Genomic DNA, 20,471 nt, shown 5'->3' on the forward strand with positions numbered 1-20,471 from the left:
CATCTGCATGTCAATGTTTCTAGCATATAAAAATTAAAGACATATCAGTGTTATATCAATTGTTGAATATTTAATATTTACTGTTGACCCTTGAACTAGGGGCACCTCCCTCCAGTAGAAAATCTGCATGTAACTTTTGACTCTCCCAAAATTTAACTACTAGTAGCCTGCTGTTGACTGGAAGCCTTACTGATAATACAGTCTATTAACATGTATTTTGTGTGTTATATGTACTATACACTGTATTCTCACAATACATTAAGCTAGAGAAAAGAAAATGTTAATAAGAAAGTTATAAAGAAGAGCCGGGCGCGGTGGCTCAAGCCTGTAATCCCAGTACTTTGGGAGGCTGAGACGGGCGGATCACGAGGTTAGGAGATTGAGACCATCCTGGCTAACACGGTGAAACCCCGTCTCTACTAAAAAATACAAAAAAACTAGCCGGGCGAGATGGCGGGTGCCTGTAGTCCCAGCTACTCGGGAGGCTGAGGCAGGAGAATGGCGTGAACCCGGGAGGCGGAGCTTGCAGTGAGCTGAGATCCGGCCACTGCACTCCAGCCTGAGCCACACAGCGAGACTCCGTCTCAAAAAAAAAAAAAAAAAAAAAAAAAAAAAAAAAAAAAAGAAAGTTATAAAGAAGAGACAATAGATTTACTATTCATTTAATAGAAGTGGATAATCATAAAGGTCTTCATCCTTATCTTCACACTGAGTAGACTGGAGGGAGAACAGGAAGAGGAGGGGTTGGTCTTGTCTCATGGGAGGAGGCAGAGGTGGAAGAAAATCCTTGTCTAAGTGGACTCGTGCAATTCAAACCTCTGTTGTTCAGGAGTCAACTGTGTATTAACAATTAAAATTGTGGAATAATTGTTCCCAATTTCATCAATCTACCTCAGAAGATAATATAAAAATTAAATTATTTTAAAAGTCTACTTTTTGGAAATTTATGCTTGGCAATCTGAGGCACACCCAAAACCCCTGCCTAGTTCAAATGGCTTTGAAAATGATTTTATGAAGTGAGTATAACATAAGGTATAAATTAGGGACTGCTTTAGAGTGAAAGTAAGTATTAAAGAATAAAATAATGTAATTGTATAAGTATTTGGTTTTAGTTTTGACTAGTTTTATTATATTGATAAACCTATAAAATTTATTTTTTACAAAAATATTTTAAAACATAAAATTATTTGTTTTATATATATATAACCACAAAATAAAATAGTACACTAAACACAAAAATATTTTATTATATTTTTTATATTTAAATCATGTATTTAGCCGTATCTGTCTCTTATGCCAAGTTGTTGGTGTTATTCTGAAGACTATGTTTTTGCTTTTCCTCTATGTAATGTCATTATTTTTATTTTTTTCATAAAATTGCCTGTAATTTTCCTCAAAGGTGCATTTCACAGTTAATAAATTTGAAATTGCTGACATCTCCAATTAACTATTCACAACAGACCATAAAAATTTTAATTGAAAAAATATTATCTGTGGTCGCTAAAATAACCTGTAGGCATACAGCAAATTTTGCTAAATAGAGGATATTTTAAATTCTACTTTTCCCCCCAAATTTTGCTATGCTAAGAATATTCTGAATTATATATTTTTTTATATTGGAAAGTACAAACATTTCAGTCCAAATATTACCTCTTATTTTGCCTCATGTTTTTGTTTTTACCTTCAAAAACATTTTTGTAATATAAAAATGTATCGTAATAGGTGTCTGTATGATTCTTTGTAATATTGTTCCAGATACAGAGATTGCAAAATCAGTACGGAACACAAATTTATCTAATTAAAAACAAATTCGACCAAAATATTTTCTAAGTTAAAATATCTCAAAGAAAAAATAAATAACTTTAAGTCTAGTAAATAGTTTGAGCTCTCAATGTTTAATATTTTTCCCTTATCTAGTAATATATTTGTTTTTTTCTTTTTGTTTTTCTTTGAGAAGGAGTCTCACTCTGTCGCCCAGGCTGGAGTGCAGTGGTGTGATCTTGGCTCACTGCAAGCTCCACCTCCCAGGTTCAAGTGATTTCCATGCCTCAGTCACAGACATGCACCACCATGCCCAGCTAAATTTTTTTTTCTTTTCTGGTTTTTTTTTGTATTTTTAGTAGAGACGGGTTTTCACCATGTTACCCAGGCTGGTCTCGAACTCCTGGCCTCGAGCAATTCACCCGCTTAGGTATCCCAAAGTGCTGGCATTGCAGGTGTGAGCCACCACACCCGGCCTTCAGTAGTACATTTCAATGTACTTCTATCTGCAAGTTTTGTTTTTAAAAAGTTGCTATTTGTTAAAATGTTTAAAAGCTGAAGTTTTTAGTGTTTTAATTATAAGCCTTGGGTAAATATTCTCAAGTGATTTCAAACAAAATGAAAAGAAAATATAAAAGGCTCATTTAGAAAAGACTAATAACTTTGTTGAACACTTAGATTGTTTACAAGTAATAATTCAAAGACTCAGATATTTCGAAACTCTGACTGACAACAAGCATTAAAAAAAGAAACCATGTAGTGTCATGCCAAATAGTTTTTCTGTATTTAATGTATCTAACCACATAGTATAATTACTGTACCTAATTCTCCACATATAAAAACGTGGTAATTTTGACTTCTATAAAATCCAACTTCTATAGTGATTAACACAAAAGTGAATTATGCGTACACTACATCAAGTCCAAGAACATTTATGCTTCATACATTTTATTAATTTAGAAATTAATCTACCAAAATTTACATTTGCTTTGTCACCATAAAATTAGTAACTTTATCTTTAATGACCTTTTAAACTGAATTTACAACAACATTTACCGAGGAATATAATTCATCTACAGAACAAACTTTGAAAAGCTTTACTTCAATTCAATTAGATACAAAAACTCAACCATTATTAAAGTTAACTGGTTTTCCATTGGAAACCCTCATGACATGAATACTTGCCAAGTGCTTTTACTAATAACAACACATTAATCACTGGTGCTTCATTTTTTTCTACACACAGAAGAAAACTTGAAATCAAAATGAACAAAATTTTCAACAATAAAACAGAACAAACTACTGCTTCCCTCAAAAAGAGGAATAAATTGCAAAATCATTTATCTAAGTGAAAGAAGGCAGACAAAGAATGCTACATACAGTAATCCCCCCTTACCTGAGAGGGATATGTTCCAAGACCACCTGGTAGATGCCTAAAACCGACAGTAGTACCAAATCCAATTGCCCTCAATTGGAATATGTTTCTGTTCATGTATTCTACCCACAAATGTAATGCCTTTTTCATCTTAACTAATCACTTATGCATTGTGGCTGTAACTTTTGCAGTTTGAGGTGTGACAGCAAAACTAGCACAATTTTTTTTCCTTCACAATTTCACAGATAGTTTTATTCATACTGTGGATCTTAGCAGCCCCAGCATATTTTTTTCCTCTTCTCATTATGTTGGGAACTTTCACTTTTTTACTTAAAGGAAGCACTTTATGACTTCTTTTTGGTGATGCCTAATCACCAGCATCACCACTCTTGTGCTTTAGGTCCATTATTAAGTAAAATAAGGTTTACTTAAATACAAGCACTGTGAAACTGCAACAGTTGATGAGATAACCCAAATGCCTACTATGTGACTAATGGACAGGTAGCCTGCATAGCATGGATACTCTGAATAAAGAGACAGTTCACATCCTGGGTGGGATGGAGTGGGATAGCATGAGATATCATCACCCTACTCAGAAGGGTGTGCAATTTAAATCTTATGAATTGTTTGTTTATTTGTGGAATTTTTCATTTAATATTTTTGGGACTAAGCTCACCGAACATAATTGAAATCATGGAAAGCAAAACTGCTTGTTAAGGGGCCAGGTACTGTATGATTTCATTAATATTACATATTAAACAAAGGAAAATTGTAGGCATAAAAATAGATTAGTAGCTGCTATGTACTGGAAGTGGGAGGAGGGTACTGACCTTTGGGGCTGAGGACACTGTTCTAAATCTTGACTGTGGTGGTGGTTACGTGATTGCATATATTTTGCAAAATTCAATGAACTGTACACTTAAAAGGAGTGATTTAATATATGTAAATTATATGATTACAAACCCTTACCAAAAAAGGAATAAATGAAATTCATTTGGAAGAGCAGTCCTTTGATCTAAATGAAAAGTCATGCTTCAAAAAATATGTCCAAGATACCTTCTACAGAATGAATCATAATTTTTAGGTACAGTCTTCTTAAATCGATTACTAGTTTTTAAAAAAATGCTGATGCTTATTCAGCAGATTTATGCATTCTGATTTTAATGTAGTCAAGTGATTTTAATGTAGTCAATGTGGGCACCCATGACAAATGTAAATGTCAGCATTTTCTCCCAGTTATCTATGCATCATCAATTTTCTTAGAAACGAGAATTCAATAATTCATTAAACTTATTTTTCATTTCTGTGAGGTCATTGAGGCCAAAAAGGTTTATTGTAGGATTTTTTTTAATACCAAAGATACTGATAAGTTCTAAATATATTGCATGTATACATACACTATAATTTCCCATATTTCCAACTGACTCCACTAACTTGTGGGCTGGTAACCTTAGGCCTCTCACAAACTATGAGACATTACTAGTTCGTGTACAATGTGCATGTTGTTATAGGAAAGGAGATGATAGATATAGATACAGATATAGATATAGATACAAATGTTTTGTAACTGAAAAGTGTTCAGGTACAAATGTTTTGTATCTGAAAAATAGGTGATATTGCTGGGCATCTTTCAGATTTAAACACACATTGAAGTAAAAACTATATTCACTACACAAACATCTGAGACACTATTAGATAAGGCCATAGCCAAAACTATAAGCCAATCAATCTCGGCTCTGTTTTCATATATACATATATACCATATTATATATACACCATATTATATTTGTGTGTACATATATTTTTACATATATATCTCTATATATATATTCAGCATAAAAGTCCTATTAATGGAGGGAAAGTCCAGCAACATACCAAGTAACTTTTATTGAAAGGATGCAAAGATAGTTCAATATTATAAAACCTGTTGAATTCATTATATTAATTGATTCAATAACACAGAAAGAATAGCCTCGATAGATAATAAAAAAGGCAATTGACTAAAAAGGCTTAACGAAATAAGAATACATTACAAAGTCTTTTAATAAAGCACAAATATATAATAAAATATTTACCTCTCAAATGACAAGCCAGACAACACTCATTAGAAAAACAATAAAATAATTCCCCTTAAAGTTAAGAAGGAGAAGGGTTTTCTTTATGGCCACCATGTTTTAACGTTGATCTAAAAATGGCCAAAACAATTAAAGAAAAGGGAAAAAGTAAGAGTTGCAAAAATTAGAAACAAAAGGCAAAATTTTTATTATTTAAGAACAGTATTATTTCTTATCTGAAAACTTCAGTAATCTAACACTAAAATTATTACAAAGGATAGGAGAATGTCAGTAAGTTGGCTGGTTAAAAAAATTAATAACATATAGAAGTTAATTTCCTTCAAATAAACAAACATGATTGAATTAGAAAAAGCAAAACAGTGGAAGAAAACTTTCTATTTTACATAGAAATTGCAAAGATAAAATTACTAGGAATATTATAAGTACAAAATGCTTTACTGAGAACTCCCTCAAAAGGTGTAAACAATAAAACTACCTAGTAAGTTTTTGAATATGAATTTTCAACATCACAAAATTATCATATTTCCTATACATTAGTCCATTAAAAATACCATCAGGATTTTTTTCAACTAGAAAATTTGATACTTAAAGTCATATAGACTTCCAAATAAGTACAATTAGTCAAGTAAAATTCTGAGAACAAAATAATGGAATAAGAATTTTAAGAACATATCACAAATATTCTATAATTAAAATTGTAGTACTAAAATAGACAGAAAAAGATCAGTTAATATAATACGATAGAAAGTCAAGAAATAAAATTACATAGAGAATATAAAATATGATAAACTAGACATTTCAAATTAACATAAAGAAAATGAAATGCTGAATAACACTGTTAGGAAATCTGTCCAACTCTCAAGTCTATAAACTCTGAGGATAGGAATTTGAAACTAATATAATTTTGATCCCTGTATTACACTCAGGAGATTAAATTACAGAACTTATTAATGGAGGAAAAAAAATTGAATACTTAAAATAAAACCATAGTAGAACATACAGGATATGTTTTAAAAATTATACACCTACTATGTACCCACAAAAATGAAAAATTAGAAATAATAATAGTAATTTCAAAATAGGGAATGCCTCTCTAAGTATGACACAAAGTCTAGATATCATAACAGGGAAATTTATTAATTCATCTATATAAAAATCAAAAGACCAACCAAAACTGGGAAAATTTATACAATTCATATTACTAATAAAGTGTTCCATTTTTAGAACTATATAAATGGCTCAAATATGTCAAAAAAGGGAAAAACAACAATTCAATTAACAAGAGAATGAATATAAACAAGTAATGCTCAATAAAGCATTTAAATATCTCTTAAACATATTAAACAATTCTGAACTTCAATTATAGTAAACAAATGTACATTAACAATCACAAGAAACCATTTTTCATCCATTAATTTAAAAACAATTCAAGTGATGACATAAAGAATGCTGAAAAGCTATACAAATATTAGCCATTATTAATATCTACCAAATAATTGTATAACTTTTGACTTGCTAGAACCAATAATATATAATATAAGTACTGTACAGATAAGAGGCCTAGGTTTTTATCAATGATGTATCCTAAAACCTAAAACTACACATTTGTTGAGAGAGAAGGACAGGCTCATTTTCAGATGACTGAGATGTAGCCTAACCAAAATTGTACCAAATTAATACAACACAAAAGCTCCTTCTCATTGCCCCAGGCCCAATATCCTCCTTCTTTTCCATAACTCATCGAATCACAGAAAACATTTATCCAGACGTTAAGGTAAAAGCCTTGCCCAATTTTACCTTCTACTTTATTCTCTCCATTGAAGGAATAGCCAGAACACCACGGGTAAGAGCCGTCTACTTCTTGTCAAACTGGATATTTGACATTTCAATAAAATCTGAACTTCTCATGTGGATCCTTTTTTCCAGAAAATCAAATAAAACATGGTAAGACTGGTAAGTGCTCTGGTCTCTGTTCCCTTTAGTTCAATAACTGGAATAAGAGATTCATTTGGACTGACAAATACAATAAAGATGTCTGTCCAAAGCACTTAATAGAACAAAAGAAAACCTCTTTAAAAAAAGGCTTTATAGACTTGAGAGTTGGTGGGCTAACTACCCTTACTTCTTCCTGTAAGTTCATTGTGGAGAAAAGGTAAACTATTTCTGTTAAAAGACGTCATCAGTACCTGACACTGGAAAATACATTCTTCCAATAAAAGCAGACTCAAAATACATGGAAGAATGTCCTCTATATGACCCTAACAAGGTAAATATCCAAAATGACGTCACTATAATAGCTACGAGAATTAGAATATCTTCACAGAGAGATTAACCTCACAGCAAAAAGAAATCACAAGAGAGTAATAAAGTCAGCAAATTCTAAGCAGAAAAATCTCAAAGAAAATGGATTTCCTTTTTAAAAAAAATGGACAGTAGATTTTCTTTGATGAGCAAAACTGCTTTGCACAGTGAATGCATTTAGTAGTTCCAGTTATAAGTCTTAAACACCAATTTTAAAACATCATTTAAATGACAAGTATTTAAAGCATAATACATCCAAAGGGGAACAAACAGCATACAAACTAGAAATGGCTAAAATATTTAAAGAAATTTCTTCTTCTTTGCAAGAGCTAGAAACTAGAAACAATACCACAAACCACCCTAGTCTGTTTATACTTGCTATGCAAGCACATTTTAGAGGCAGTATGATATAGTAGAAAAATCACGGGCTAATAGGATATAGTAGAATTCTGAGTTTGAATTTTGTCATCTTTGACTCAAAAAGTGGGTGTTGCCTTCCACCTTGCTGGGTTATTGCGTTGTCGTAGGAACAGAAAAAGGACCAGCACCGTACACAGTATGCATGTAGACATGCCCAAGATGATAGACACTACTATCACTAGAGTTTGTAAAAGAAAGTTGTGCTTGAACCACGTGAAAAGAAGAGGGTGGAAGACAGTCTAGTATTATCTCTCAAAACTAAAGGTAATCATGCAATAGTGAATAAAAGGAACACCAGGTACCACTAACGGGAGATAAAGATAATTAATATACAGCCCTGGCCTTCAAGTAAGTTGATATTCTTTTACTCAAAGAAATATTTACTGAGCAAAGACCATTTCAGCTATAAGTCTAAGCAATGGGAATAATGACATAGTTAAGGCTTCAAGGAGTTCATGGTTGAGTATTAAAATTTGAAAGCATATAATTATAGCACATATAAAAGCTGATTACAGGAATGGGCAAGGCCATGTGGAAGTATAGAGGAAATGTCATGTAACTTTACTGGGAACCTCAGAGAAGGAGTTTGATAGAATGTAATCTTTAGGATGGATCTCGAACAAAAAACATCTTGTTCTTCAAGTGAAAAGCAGAGTCCCAAAACCATGAAAGAGCAGGGAATTTAGAATGAGTGTGTGTGTAGCCTAGGAGACAGTGGTTGGAAAAGATTCTGCAGAATCATCTTGGGGTCAGATGATGCTAAGGACATTGGATATTATCCAAAAGGTAGCAGGGAGCCAATGGATGGCTCTAAGCAGGAGTGTTACATGATTAAGTGGTACTATTGTTTTTAATGGAAATCACTCTGGGAACAATGGAAACTGAACAAGTGGCAGTGGAAGAAGGGACTGATGGTCACAGTGGTCTAGGTAGAGAAAGGCTGCAATTGTGGAGATAAGAAAAAGGGATCAAAATTAAAACAGAAGCAATAAAGAGGGAATTGAGGGACCAAATTAGGGCATTTCTGCAGTAAAATATTAAAAATTTGATAATTAATTAGATGTGTAGGCAGTCAAGGCCAACTCAGATTTCCAGCTTGAAGAACTGGATGGGTGGTGATGCCAATAATGAGTCTGGAAAACATAAGAAAACAAATAGGTTTCAAAGGCTAGAAAAGATTATTAGTTCATTTGAGGGCATGTGGAGTTTGAAGGGTTTATGTGACAAAGATGGTTGTATTAACAACCATAAAGGAAAGCAAAATATATCTTCCAGGGAATTTATAATTCAATAACTATATTTGACTGTTTACTGAAAAAGCTCTTCAATTGCTCCAGTTGCTAAATACGAACTATGTCATAGGTAAAGTTGAAGTCTCATCTTTGATGTTTGTATTTTGGATTTTAAACACAGCATTTAGACAAGATCAGCAAATATACATTGCCAGGGTGAAGTATACTATCTTTGTAGCAGTTCCAACTCTTTACCTTTTACTGTTGGGATTTCTCCAATCAACTTCACTGGCACTAATTCCAGCAAACCCTCAATTCTTTTTCTCGACCACAGGCATAACTCTAGAGTAACACAGGGGTAAACTGTCCTGGAGGAGAAGAGTAGTCAGCTATGCGGTGAGAAATAAATCTATCACTTCCCTAAGAGAAAGTTAACTCCCTGGGAGAAAGAAACATTCCTAAGAAAATGAATACATCAACTCCACTGCATTCTATGGAACCTTTATTTTAAAAAGCATTATTAGAAGAGATAGTGAAAAGAAACATTCCAAGTCTAAAGTTGACATCTACTGTAGTGTGCTTTAGACTGTAGAACATGGGAAGGTTGAGTGTTTTGGGAGTTTTTTAACCAGACATAGATGGCACCATAGTTTTTTACCAAAATATTGATCTATCACTTCCAATGGCTTATTATGACCAAACACTCTGGGTTTAAAGATCTTTTATGGCTAGTCTAACCTACTTTCCATTGCCCTCTTACCTCTACACTGACCTCTTAACACCCTTTAAAATGCCTGTTATTCTCACTAAAGGCTCTTTCTAGCCTCCATGACAACTACTGTACAAACTGGCAAATTAAATAGAATATTGTTTTTGCACCTATCATATATGATACGATCATTCCCACCCAAAGTTATTTATTATATGAAGCCCTTTCAGATGATTCCTGCATAGAAACTATTCCTCCCTCACCCAAATGTGCATAGCCCTTTGTCTGCACCTTCCAAATTACACTTATCTTTTTCTAATCTATATTATGGTAATTTGTGCATGTTACATTGCCCCATTTAAGAAAAAGATAGTCCTGATTTATTCCAAAGATCCTAGCATAATGGCTTTGTGTATAGTCAGTATTCATTGAATATTATTAGAAAATGATTGGGCCAGGTGCAGTAGCTCACGCCTATAATCGCAGCACTTTGGGAGGCTAAGGCAGATGGATCACAAGGTCAGGAGTTCAAGACCAGCCTGGCCAAGATGGTGAAACCCCGTTTCTATTTAAAATGCAAAAAAAAATTAGCCAGGCATGGTGGTGGGCGTCTGTAATCCCAGCCACTCAGGAGGCTGAGACAGAGAATTGCTTGAACCCAGGAGGCAGAGGTTTCAGTGAGCCGAGATCGCACCACGGCACTCCAGCCTGGGCGACAGAGCGAGACTCGTCTTAAAAAAAAAAAAGAAAAGAAAAGAAAAAGGAAAATGATTGAATGAATGAATAAAGTACACATTTCTTTAGAGAGACTGTGCCTCTTCCAGAAGTATGTTGAGTCTAAGATATCTCAGAAATTAGTAACTCAGGATCCTCAATATGCTTCTGGAAAGACTTTTTGTCCTTTGCCAGTCTCATTGGCCAGAAGAGGTCTCATACCACAGCCTTTGGGATGAAAGTAATGAAAAATGTTAGAGCCTAGAAAGAATATATCGTGGACATAATTTCAATTTTCAGCATATTACATATCCATTTTCTCTATATAATAATGCCAAAATTGTCTGATGTTAGCTTTTAAGACTGTGCAATACAACTTTTCTTATTATTTGTGTATCCCGCGAAGCAAAAGAAAATCATTTCCGTAAAGACATAAATCCAATTCCTGTAATTCGAACACTTTCTTCATTGTAGTGAAGTTATGAGAACCCCTATGATAAGTCCTTTAGAGGGCACAGAATTCATCTACAAAGTCAAGAGTATGATAATGGGTACATTATCCTTCTCCCTATGCTTCTAACATTAAGAGGTCTATGTACCTTGATGAAAGCAAAAAGATAAAAAGAAAAAACCACTGAGAATTTCCTCTGTAGAGGAAGTATCTCAATTTTAACAAATTTCTTTTTTCTTTTTTTTTTTTTTTTGAGACAGAGTCTCACTCTGTCACCCAGGCTGGAGTGCAGTGACATGATCTCAACTCACAGCAGCCTCTGCCTCCTGGGCTCAAGGGATTCTCCTGCCTCAGCCTCCCAAGTAGCTGGGATTACAGGCGCTTGCCACCGCACCTGGCTAATTTTTGTATTTTTAGTAGAAACGGGATTTCTGTCTGCCAGGCTGGTCTCGAACTGCTGGCCTCAAGTGATCTGCCCGCTTCGGCCTCCCAAAATGCTAGGATTACAAGAGTGAGCCACTGCGCCCGGCATCAATTTTAACAAATTTCTTTGGACCATTTCAAACAGGCTATATACAAGTGCATAAAATATATGCAAATATTAATGAGTTTCTAAACAACTATTACTTTGAATACTTTCATTGGAATCTTCTTGATGGAGTCCATGGGGCTACAAACTTCTTTTAAAACTTAAATTTGTGTCTTAGTAACCCAAAAGGGAAGAAGAAGTCTGGCCATATTTTGATATGCCTAGAAAATGTAGGCTAATCCACCATTATGTTTGAAAATGGATACTTCCCTCTGAAAGCTTTGTATCTTTTTTAAAAAGCTGTTTTTCTCAAATGGTATCCTGCGACAAACAACTGTACTAAAAGCACTATTTTTTTCAAATATAAATATATTGGTATATTTTTTTCAAATATATGCCAATGTGTTCCCTTATTATACTTTGTCCAAATTAATATTTATTTACTTAAAGCAAAAGTCTAAACAGAAAAGATTTCTTAAATTACAGTAAATATGTTAAAAAAAAAAAAAACTATGTAGAAGTGAACTAGTTGCAGGCCATATCATTAGGAGTGTGTGTGTAGTGTATATGTGTGTGTGTATGTCTTAGAGTGGTACAAGTGAGTGGTTTTTGCTATATGTAATAATTCAAAGAAATTCTTTGGAGTTACTTTTACTTTTTCCCCCTAAATGGAGTATATGTTTTTAAGATTTCTAAGGTTCTTAGTTTTTCTAAGTCTCATTACACTTCAGTTAAATACAAACCATAGAATATATTTCAAGAGTAAATATATTTAGTGGTAATTTTATATAAAAATATTTTTTTAATAATGGTTGCAAATTACATTGCATATCAGAAAAAATAGCTTCAATTAATAATTCACAAATGTCTTTCAATCCTGACAGAGCTCCCTTTTTAAATATTAAAGAGAAGAAATATTATAATATGTAAAATAATAAAGTGTCACTAAGTTATAAAATGTATTATTAACTCCTGTTATTTGCCCTGTGATAACATCTCAACTGATAAATAGTAGGAGTATATTATAGAGTTTTATGTTGTCATATATTTATTTTTCCTGGGAGGATTTTCAGATGGTGTCTTACATTGTTTTATTATTTTACAATAAAATAAATCAATAAGGCTAATAATAATACTGCATGTTGGGTACGTTAGCAAGGCAGTTTGCCAGGGTTGTTGTTTGCTCTCTAATTTTTTTCATAAAAATTGTCCAAAATAAAATAAGAAACTAGCATGACTGTAAAACATACTTCACAAATGAGGTAAAAATTATACCAACTCAGCATATTACATATTGAGTATAATTAACATTATTCATTTTCCAGCAGTTTTTGAGTAGGTGGCAATTTTGTAAATTTAAAATTTGTAAATAGTTTTACTCTGCAAAAGAAAATAAATGACACCAGCTATAAAAATCAAGAGTAGGAAGGATTATCATAGGAAAATAGTTTCAGAGACAGTAATTACAAAACTGTATCAACAAGAAACGATGGCATAAGAAGATAAAGTAAATAGCTAGCTGGAAAAATGGTATGCCCATGATTCTAATGTACCAAAATTTGTGGCTAAAATTTTGTTTAAGGCATTTTAAGTTTCAGATTATTCAAGTCATCCTGAAATTCAAAAAGGAAAAAAAAAAGAAAGGAAAAGAAAATGAGAAAAGAAAACCCTCTTGAATTGAGTGGGGTTTCTTGGGAGGAGAGGTGTTCACCAAATGTTGTAAACAAAATCTTGCCAAAGTCAACCTTTACATTACTTATCACCTTCAAATTTGTTTCTCTGATTGTCAGATTTCATGCAAACTGGTTCCCTCCAGGAATCCCCCAGACGCTGTGGAGCACAGACCAAGTATGGTCTCCAAAAGACTTTTTGATTCTTACTGTATTAAATACAGGTATGTCAGCATGGTCTTCTAAAATAAGGATTTAAAGTATCTAACCTATCTTATTAACATTAATGTGTAGCCAACACAGAAAAAGAACTATTCACAAGTACATCCATCTCTCCCTACATGCCCTCCTGCTTATCATGCATATCACTATAGTCAGAGTCAGAGGCCAAGATATTTCCATGCTGATGATTTAAAGCCCCTCTCATTTGCAACTGATATCTGAATGTAACACTGTAGTAATTCCCACGGGGGAATTACTGTGCTGGGATGATTCACTACACATTACACTTCATTCAACTTTAAATGGCAATGAGATAAACAATTACCATTTGCCAATTACCTCATTTTCAATAGACACATTCAGGGTCAATGTCTACAGCCTTTTAGTTTTGGATGTTCAACTTCAAGAAAAAACATCCACATGAAACTGATCAGTAGCTCAGGTAATGAATAGTAGTACCCACAATCATGCAGGGTGAAATACAGCAGTGGTGATTTTGTGTGGAGCTTCAGTGGTGTGGTAGTGGCAATGGCAGGGACTTGAAGTTTTCCTACAACATTAATTACTATCATCTAAAAAAGACATAGGTAACAACATTACACCTCATACATAACATCTAACACATTTAGAATATAAAAGGGGAAAGAAAGAATGGCTAGATGTAAAGATAAAACACTTAAGAAGTGACCAAATATCCACACCAGCTACCATGATTAGGCTAGATGTCAAAAATAAAAACTGAACAAAATTAAAGTAAGTGATTCATTTCTCTCTCATGTAAACTTTTCCAACTATCTGTGAAAAATAAAAGTCCAAGACTTGGTTCCCACCCAAAGATAAGATTGTGTATTTAGATTACTGGAGAGGAAATGAAATTAGCATTACTCTCCCATATCAGCTCCAAGAAATATACAGAGTAAAAACAATGACACTGGAACCACTAAGAAGGACTTTAGGATAAATGAGTTTCTCTGAGTCTCAAATAACAGAAAAATGGAAGACAGTGCACAGAGGCAGGATAAGCTAGAAAAAAGATGAGGATATTCGTAGTGAAACCAACTGAGAGTATTTGTTAGGTTTGGTAGTGCAGACTCCTAATTACAGGGTTAAAGCCAGCTGGGAAGATCCACAGGGTCAAGTAGAGAGCTTGAGAAGCCAGAGAAGGAGTGGGGACCTGACCGTGGTCCTGAAAGAGAACAACTTGCAGATGATACTGAACCGTCTGCTAGCAACCACACAACATCCTATGTATTTTTTTCCTACTGTAGCTTAAATGAGCTAAATGTCCAATAATATTCGACCTCAAAAAACCTGAAAACTTTCTGTTATCACCAAATCAGTCATTATTCATGCCCTTCCTGAACAGCCTCTGCTTGAGTGTTAGGCTCATTTCAGGATTAAGAGAGACGCTATTTTAGCTCAAAAGCAGGAATCAAGGTTCTGACAAACTCACAACACTTAAAATTCTACAGAAAGCTTACACCTGGCAATCCTGCATTTCTTAAACTCAGTAAATCATACCTATCCGAAAGATATCACGGAATGAGGCTCCAAAAAAGAGCACGCCAAGCTCTCCTTTCAATCTAGGGAGACTTGAAACTCTAGAAAGGTAAGGTACACCGATATTCCCATTTTCACCTCAGAAAATTGCAACCAATTCCCTAAAGATACACCAAAATGCAGGTCCCATAGTGAATATGGGCGTCGGTCTTTCCTCAGGCTACGTTTCAGTTCTTACAAACCCAAGAACTCAAGAGAGCCAACTATTACACCAATACAAAGTGTTAATACTACACCAAACCATGAGGGGACAAATTTCTCCCCACAAAAGACACCTTGCCAAGAACAGAAGAAAATTCACTCTGCTGGTGCAGAAGGGAAGGTGGGAGCAAAAGTAATGTGTACGAGAAAAATCAGTCTCAGAAAATGACATACCACTCGTCCAAGTGTAAGACTTACGTGTTCCGTCAAAACGGGTGGCGATGGTGTCCAGGAAGGTGTTTTGCGGCGCCAGTAATCCTTTCATAACCGGCATTTTTCCAGAGTGGTGTGAAATTCTCCATCAAAGTTTGTCCAGAAGGATGGTTCGAAAGGAAAGTGCCAAGAAGGGAGAAGGGGAACCTGATGACGGCAGGGAAGGGGAACCCGGCCTGACGGCGGGGCCGACCAGGGGAAGTGGAAGGATGGAGGGAGAGAAGGAGAGAGTTCCAACCGCCCTGGCTGTGGCAAGAGCAGCCCCGAGAGCGCTCCCCGAGCCCGCCCCGCACCTCCAGGCTCAGCCCGGCGCAGGCTCCCTCTCCCGCCCCCTCCACCCCCGCCAGCTGCTGAAACCCCCCCACAGTCCCTCCGCGGGCAACAGTGCCCCCAGGCGCCGCCGCGCGGTGCCTCGCCCCCCACCTCGCCCGCCCGGAAAGAGCCGGCAGTGGCCCGGGGCGCCGCGCCCTGACCGACGTCTCTGGGGTCTGGGAGGGCGGCGCTGAGAGCTGGGAGAGGCGCTGAGCCTCCCGGTCTCCAAGGGGCGCCAGGAAATGAGAGCGAGCGCAACTCCCACCCCCCGGGAGCCAGTGAACAAAGACCCCTTTGTTCCGTCTCCGTCCCACTCCCGGGGAGACTGGAGTCCCGTGGGTGTGGTATTGGAGAAAGGGAGGAGACAGGTCGGAGCAGGTATCCGGCCTCGGCCTACAACTTAGGAGGGGGAGGCCCCCCAGTGGTGTCCAAGGGAGCAGAGGCAGCCAGGAGCCCCACGGAGAGGTGGCCCCCTTCCGGAGCACCTGCCATTGAGAGCCCACGCGACAGGGGCAGGGCAACCCGAGTTAGTTGTGAGGCCCATGCCCAGTCACTAGGGTCTTTTAGTCCAGGAAACTGGCCCCGATCTCCAAAAAGGGGTGCTTCAGCCCTTCTCCCCTAATTGCCATTGGCCTCTCCAAGCCATCCCAAACTTTAAAAAAAAAATAGCCTTTTAAACGAACAATGGATGGTTTCACAATCTCCGGTAAAATGTAAATAAAGCATTTCTAGAAAAGTTTGCTATTTTTATTAATTTGCAAAATACCACGTAAGTAAAAACAGTAAGGCTGCCTTCCAAAAATAGTTTCAAACACAAATCCCCTACCCTGTCCCCCTTTTCCCCAGGCCCCACTCCCCAAGACTGACACCTCCAAGAAGAAAGCCTGGCGGTCGGCCAGGAACTGAAGGCGTCTCAGAAAACCAAAGTGGTCTCTCCCAGTCCTCTCCCCTGGCCCCCGCAGGGACTCCCTCTCCGCCGACGTTCTGCAAGGAAAGTCGCCCAAGCCTGCGGCACAGCCCTGTGGGGAGTGCAAGAGGACACCCCGAGCCTGAACTTTACAGAAAACTCTGAAAGGGAGGCGGGGTGTGGAAGGGAAGTTGAGAGCCCCAGGGTAGAAAAACAAACGTAAGCCCAGGTGCTAGTGCACCCGGAAGGAAAGGAGGGGGAAAGCAAACAGGTGTCAGAGCCGCGGAGAGGGCAGCTCTGATCTCCAGGGACTCGAGCGTGACAGGAGGAGGGACCGAGCTTCCACCTCCCTTTACTGTAGGTAAGGGGGTTTCTTGTTTCAAATTCCCTCGGCCGTTGGGGCTTTGTGGGGGGACCCCGCGGGTTTCATCACGTCTGCCCTGGGCTCCGTGAGGGAGGGGGTGGAGAGAGAGAGGCGGCATCCCCCTCTCCCCGCCCCCAGGCCCCCTTTCTCGTGATGCACTTCCTGCGGCCGAGGATTCCCTTTGTGTTGAAATTCGAGAAGATCCGGCAGAGGCTCTGGGCTAGCTGGGCGGGGGCGTGCCGGGGAGGGGAGGGGATTCCGGAGTGGGCGGCGCGGGACGGCCATCCCAGAAGAGGAGCCATCAACGTGGGGTTCCTCGCCCAGCTGGACCCTGTTTCTGCCGCAGGTCCATCCCTATCCGCCCCTCAATCCTTGTGTCCCAACCCAGCTTCGCTTTTCGGAAACCGAGCTCACGCGGGTGAAGTCCCCCACGCGGCGAGCGGATCGCAACTGCGGGTGGCTATGTGGCTCCGTCTTGGGCGGAGCTGGGGAGAAAAAGATGAGGGAGTCCCTGGTGTTTGGGTGGCGCATCGTGTCCCAGAAAATTCAGGCTGTTGCTGCCGATGTAAAACGGAGATAAACGCCACCCGTGAATTGGCTTGAAGTTCAGGATGAAATATATTAGTTGTGAGCCATGACTCAGGTTCATACAGTTTGCACTGTAGGGCCGTGTGTGTAAAAATTGTTTCCTCGTGGTCCTGGTCTGTGTTGCCTAATGTATGAAATCACTGCACGAAGCAAGCCACAGAGGGGATTAAAAATGACAACCCAAAAGAAAGCCCCAGTTTCATGGCAAAAGGAGCCCGGCATTTATCATTCACTGTCTCCCCTCCAACACCTATTATGTGTCAGAAACTATGCTAGGCATGGCAAGATCCCTGCCCTAAATTCAAATTCAAGTCCTGTATCCTACTGAACTGCAGTAGATGGACCTCACTATCTCTTATATCCTTTGTCCACCAAGAAGTCTTTCTTAATGAAGACTGCCATCACCACTCTGGTCTTGAGTTCCAGGCCCTTTTTAAGCTCTGGCCCGAAAGCCTAATGTTCATCTTAAGGGTTTGTGGCATCGATGAGGCTAAATTGTGCCATTAGAACATGACCTCCATCCAAGTTTAAGTATATTAAATCCCTTTAAACATGTTTTGCCACCTAGAAATCAAAGGCCATGAAAGAAGCATCATGGGAGTCTAGAGTTTTCACTGTCATCTGCCCCAAATCACCAAATCTCATGGGCTTTCCTTAGAGGAAATTTTCCCACTGTCCCCACTTACTGACACAAAAAAACCCCAACTCATTTTATTGCAGATTCCTTCTCCACTACAGGGATGTGATCTTTCTCTATGGCCTAAACCAGACAATGCTACAAGAATATAGGATAACCACATAATAGAGTAAACTTAATGCCCTCATTAAAAAAATTGATGTTTTTAATATCAATATTTTTGGGGCTTTGGAGGGATAGCATTAGGAGAAATACCTAATGTCGATGGGTGCAGCAACCCAACATGGCACATGTATACCGATGTAACAAACCTGCACATTGTGCACATGTATCCTAATAATAAAAAAATTCTTGGCCGGGCACGGTGGCTCATGCCTGTAATCCCAGCACTTTGGGAGGCCGAGGCAGGCGGATCATGAGGTCAGGAGATCGAGACCATCCTGGCTAACACTGTGAAACTCTGCCTCTACTAAAAATACTAAAAATTAGCTGGGCGTGGTTGTGGGCTCCTGTAGTCCCAGCTACTCAGGAGGCTGAGGCAGGAGAATGGCGTGAACCCAGGAGGCGGAGCTTGCAGTGAGCTGAGATCGTGCCACTGCACTCCAGCCCGGGCAACACAGCAAGACTCCGTCTCAAAAAAAAAAAAAATTCATGTTCACAGAAAAGATCATTTTATTTGACTTTTAAATGTAAAGGAAGGCACAAAATCCCTATATCCAGACCAAGGTACTCTATTATGTACTACAGAAGGCCTCTTTAGGTAAAACCAACCTAGGCAAAGTTCACTTATATAATAAACCACCCCAAACCCTATTGACTTAAAATGACAATATTGTATTTTGCTTTCAGATCTCCAATTTTTACAGGGATCAATGTGGCAGGTTATTTCTGAGTACACTTAACCTGGAACTGGAAAATACACTTCTAAGATAGTTCACTCGAAGTGATGGAAATTTGGTGCTGGCTGTCAGCTGGGAGCTCAGCCAGTGCTAGAGCCTTGGGACTTCAGTTATTGGTGTGGATCTCTCCAGGAACTACTTGGGCTTCCTCACAGCATGGTGGTTTCGAGAGTGTCTGAAAAGACAGGAAGTGGGAACTGCCAGTTTCTTAAGGCCTGATGTAGAAACAGCCAGATTGAAAGCAGGCACAGATCCCAGGTTAATCAGAAAGGGTGAAAAGTCCAACCTTTAGATGGAACAAGTATCAGATAAAATGGAGCCATGTTTTAAAATCTTCCCATCAATTTGTTAGTATTTTGAGTTTCAAAGGAAATTACATCATAGTAGCATTCCTTAATGTGATTAAAAATCCATTTTTACCTATTCTTTTTGTCTCCATAAGCATTTGAGATTTAAGAGTACAAGATCTGGGTTCAACTCTATAATTCCTTATAGGGAAAGTATAATACACAAGAGAGAAAATACACATTAAATTCACTTAATAGTTATAAGCCACAGATAAAGCAATTTTTATTATTATTTTCTTTAAGACTGACTCATTAGCATTTGATGTTGTCTTCTCAGACTGAATGGAACTGGAAAGAGTTTCAGGGCTCTCCGTATTAGTGTGATGGTTTTAGGTCCACTTCATGTGTATTTTCTAATTATAGCATTCATCCAATACCATGACACAAAATAGCTGCAAATACCTTATTGATGCATATGTATTTGACTGTAGGCACTGAAAATATTCTTAAACTTTTTCTGGCAGCAAGAATTTTAGCCTTCATAAGAAGGAAATATTTTAATTTACAGGCATCTACTCAGATGTATTGAGTTCCAATTTTGTTTCAACCACTTATTCCCTTTGTCATTTAAACTTTGTGAGTTTCCATTTCCTTCACTGTAAAACTGGAATAATAATATTTTCCCTACTTCCTCCACTGAGTAGAAGAAAATATTTGTGAAAGCCTTCGAATCTCATAATATGTGGCATGCAATAAAACAGATGATAATAATCATCATTCTCTTTTTTTGTATCCTAACATATCTAATACAAGTTGTTTATCCACAATAAATATTGTTGACCAACTATTACAATGTATGGTCCTGTTAGAACACATTTCTGTATTAATAATTTGTTACAGCCTATGATTTGTGAGCTTTTCCTTCCAAATATGAATGACTTTAGAAGCTCAGAAGGAAAATCAAGCTAGTTCATTTCTTTGACTAATGCTTTCAAGTTGTTCTGCTCTAATATCCAACCAAGCTGCTCCCCAGCGTTCACTGCC

At 37.5% G+C, this 20,471-nt stretch overlaps 1 protein-coding gene across 2 annotated transcripts in view; it reads right to left on the bottom strand.

Annotated features, from left to right (window-relative positions):
- KCNH8 (potassium voltage-gated channel subfamily H member 8) overlaps positions 1–15,704 on the bottom strand; it is a 380,763-nt gene extending 365,059 nt beyond the window's left edge. For both annotated transcript variants that reach the window (XM_005545676.4, XM_074033725.1), the window contains exon 1: positions 15,419–15,704. In XM_005545676.4, coding sequence (XP_005545733.2) covers positions 15,419–15,494 — 76 coding nt within the window. In that variant the 5' untranslated portion in view covers positions 15,495–15,704. The remainder of the gene's footprint in view (positions 1–15,418) is intronic.
- Positions 15,705–20,471: the final 4,767 nt, after the last annotated feature.

Source organism: Macaca fascicularis, chromosome 2 (assembly GCF_037993035.2).
Source record: "Macaca fascicularis isolate 582-1 chromosome 2, T2T-MFA8v1.1".
NCBI classification, from domain to species: Eukaryota; Metazoa; Chordata; class Mammalia; order Primates; family Cercopithecidae; genus Macaca; species Macaca fascicularis.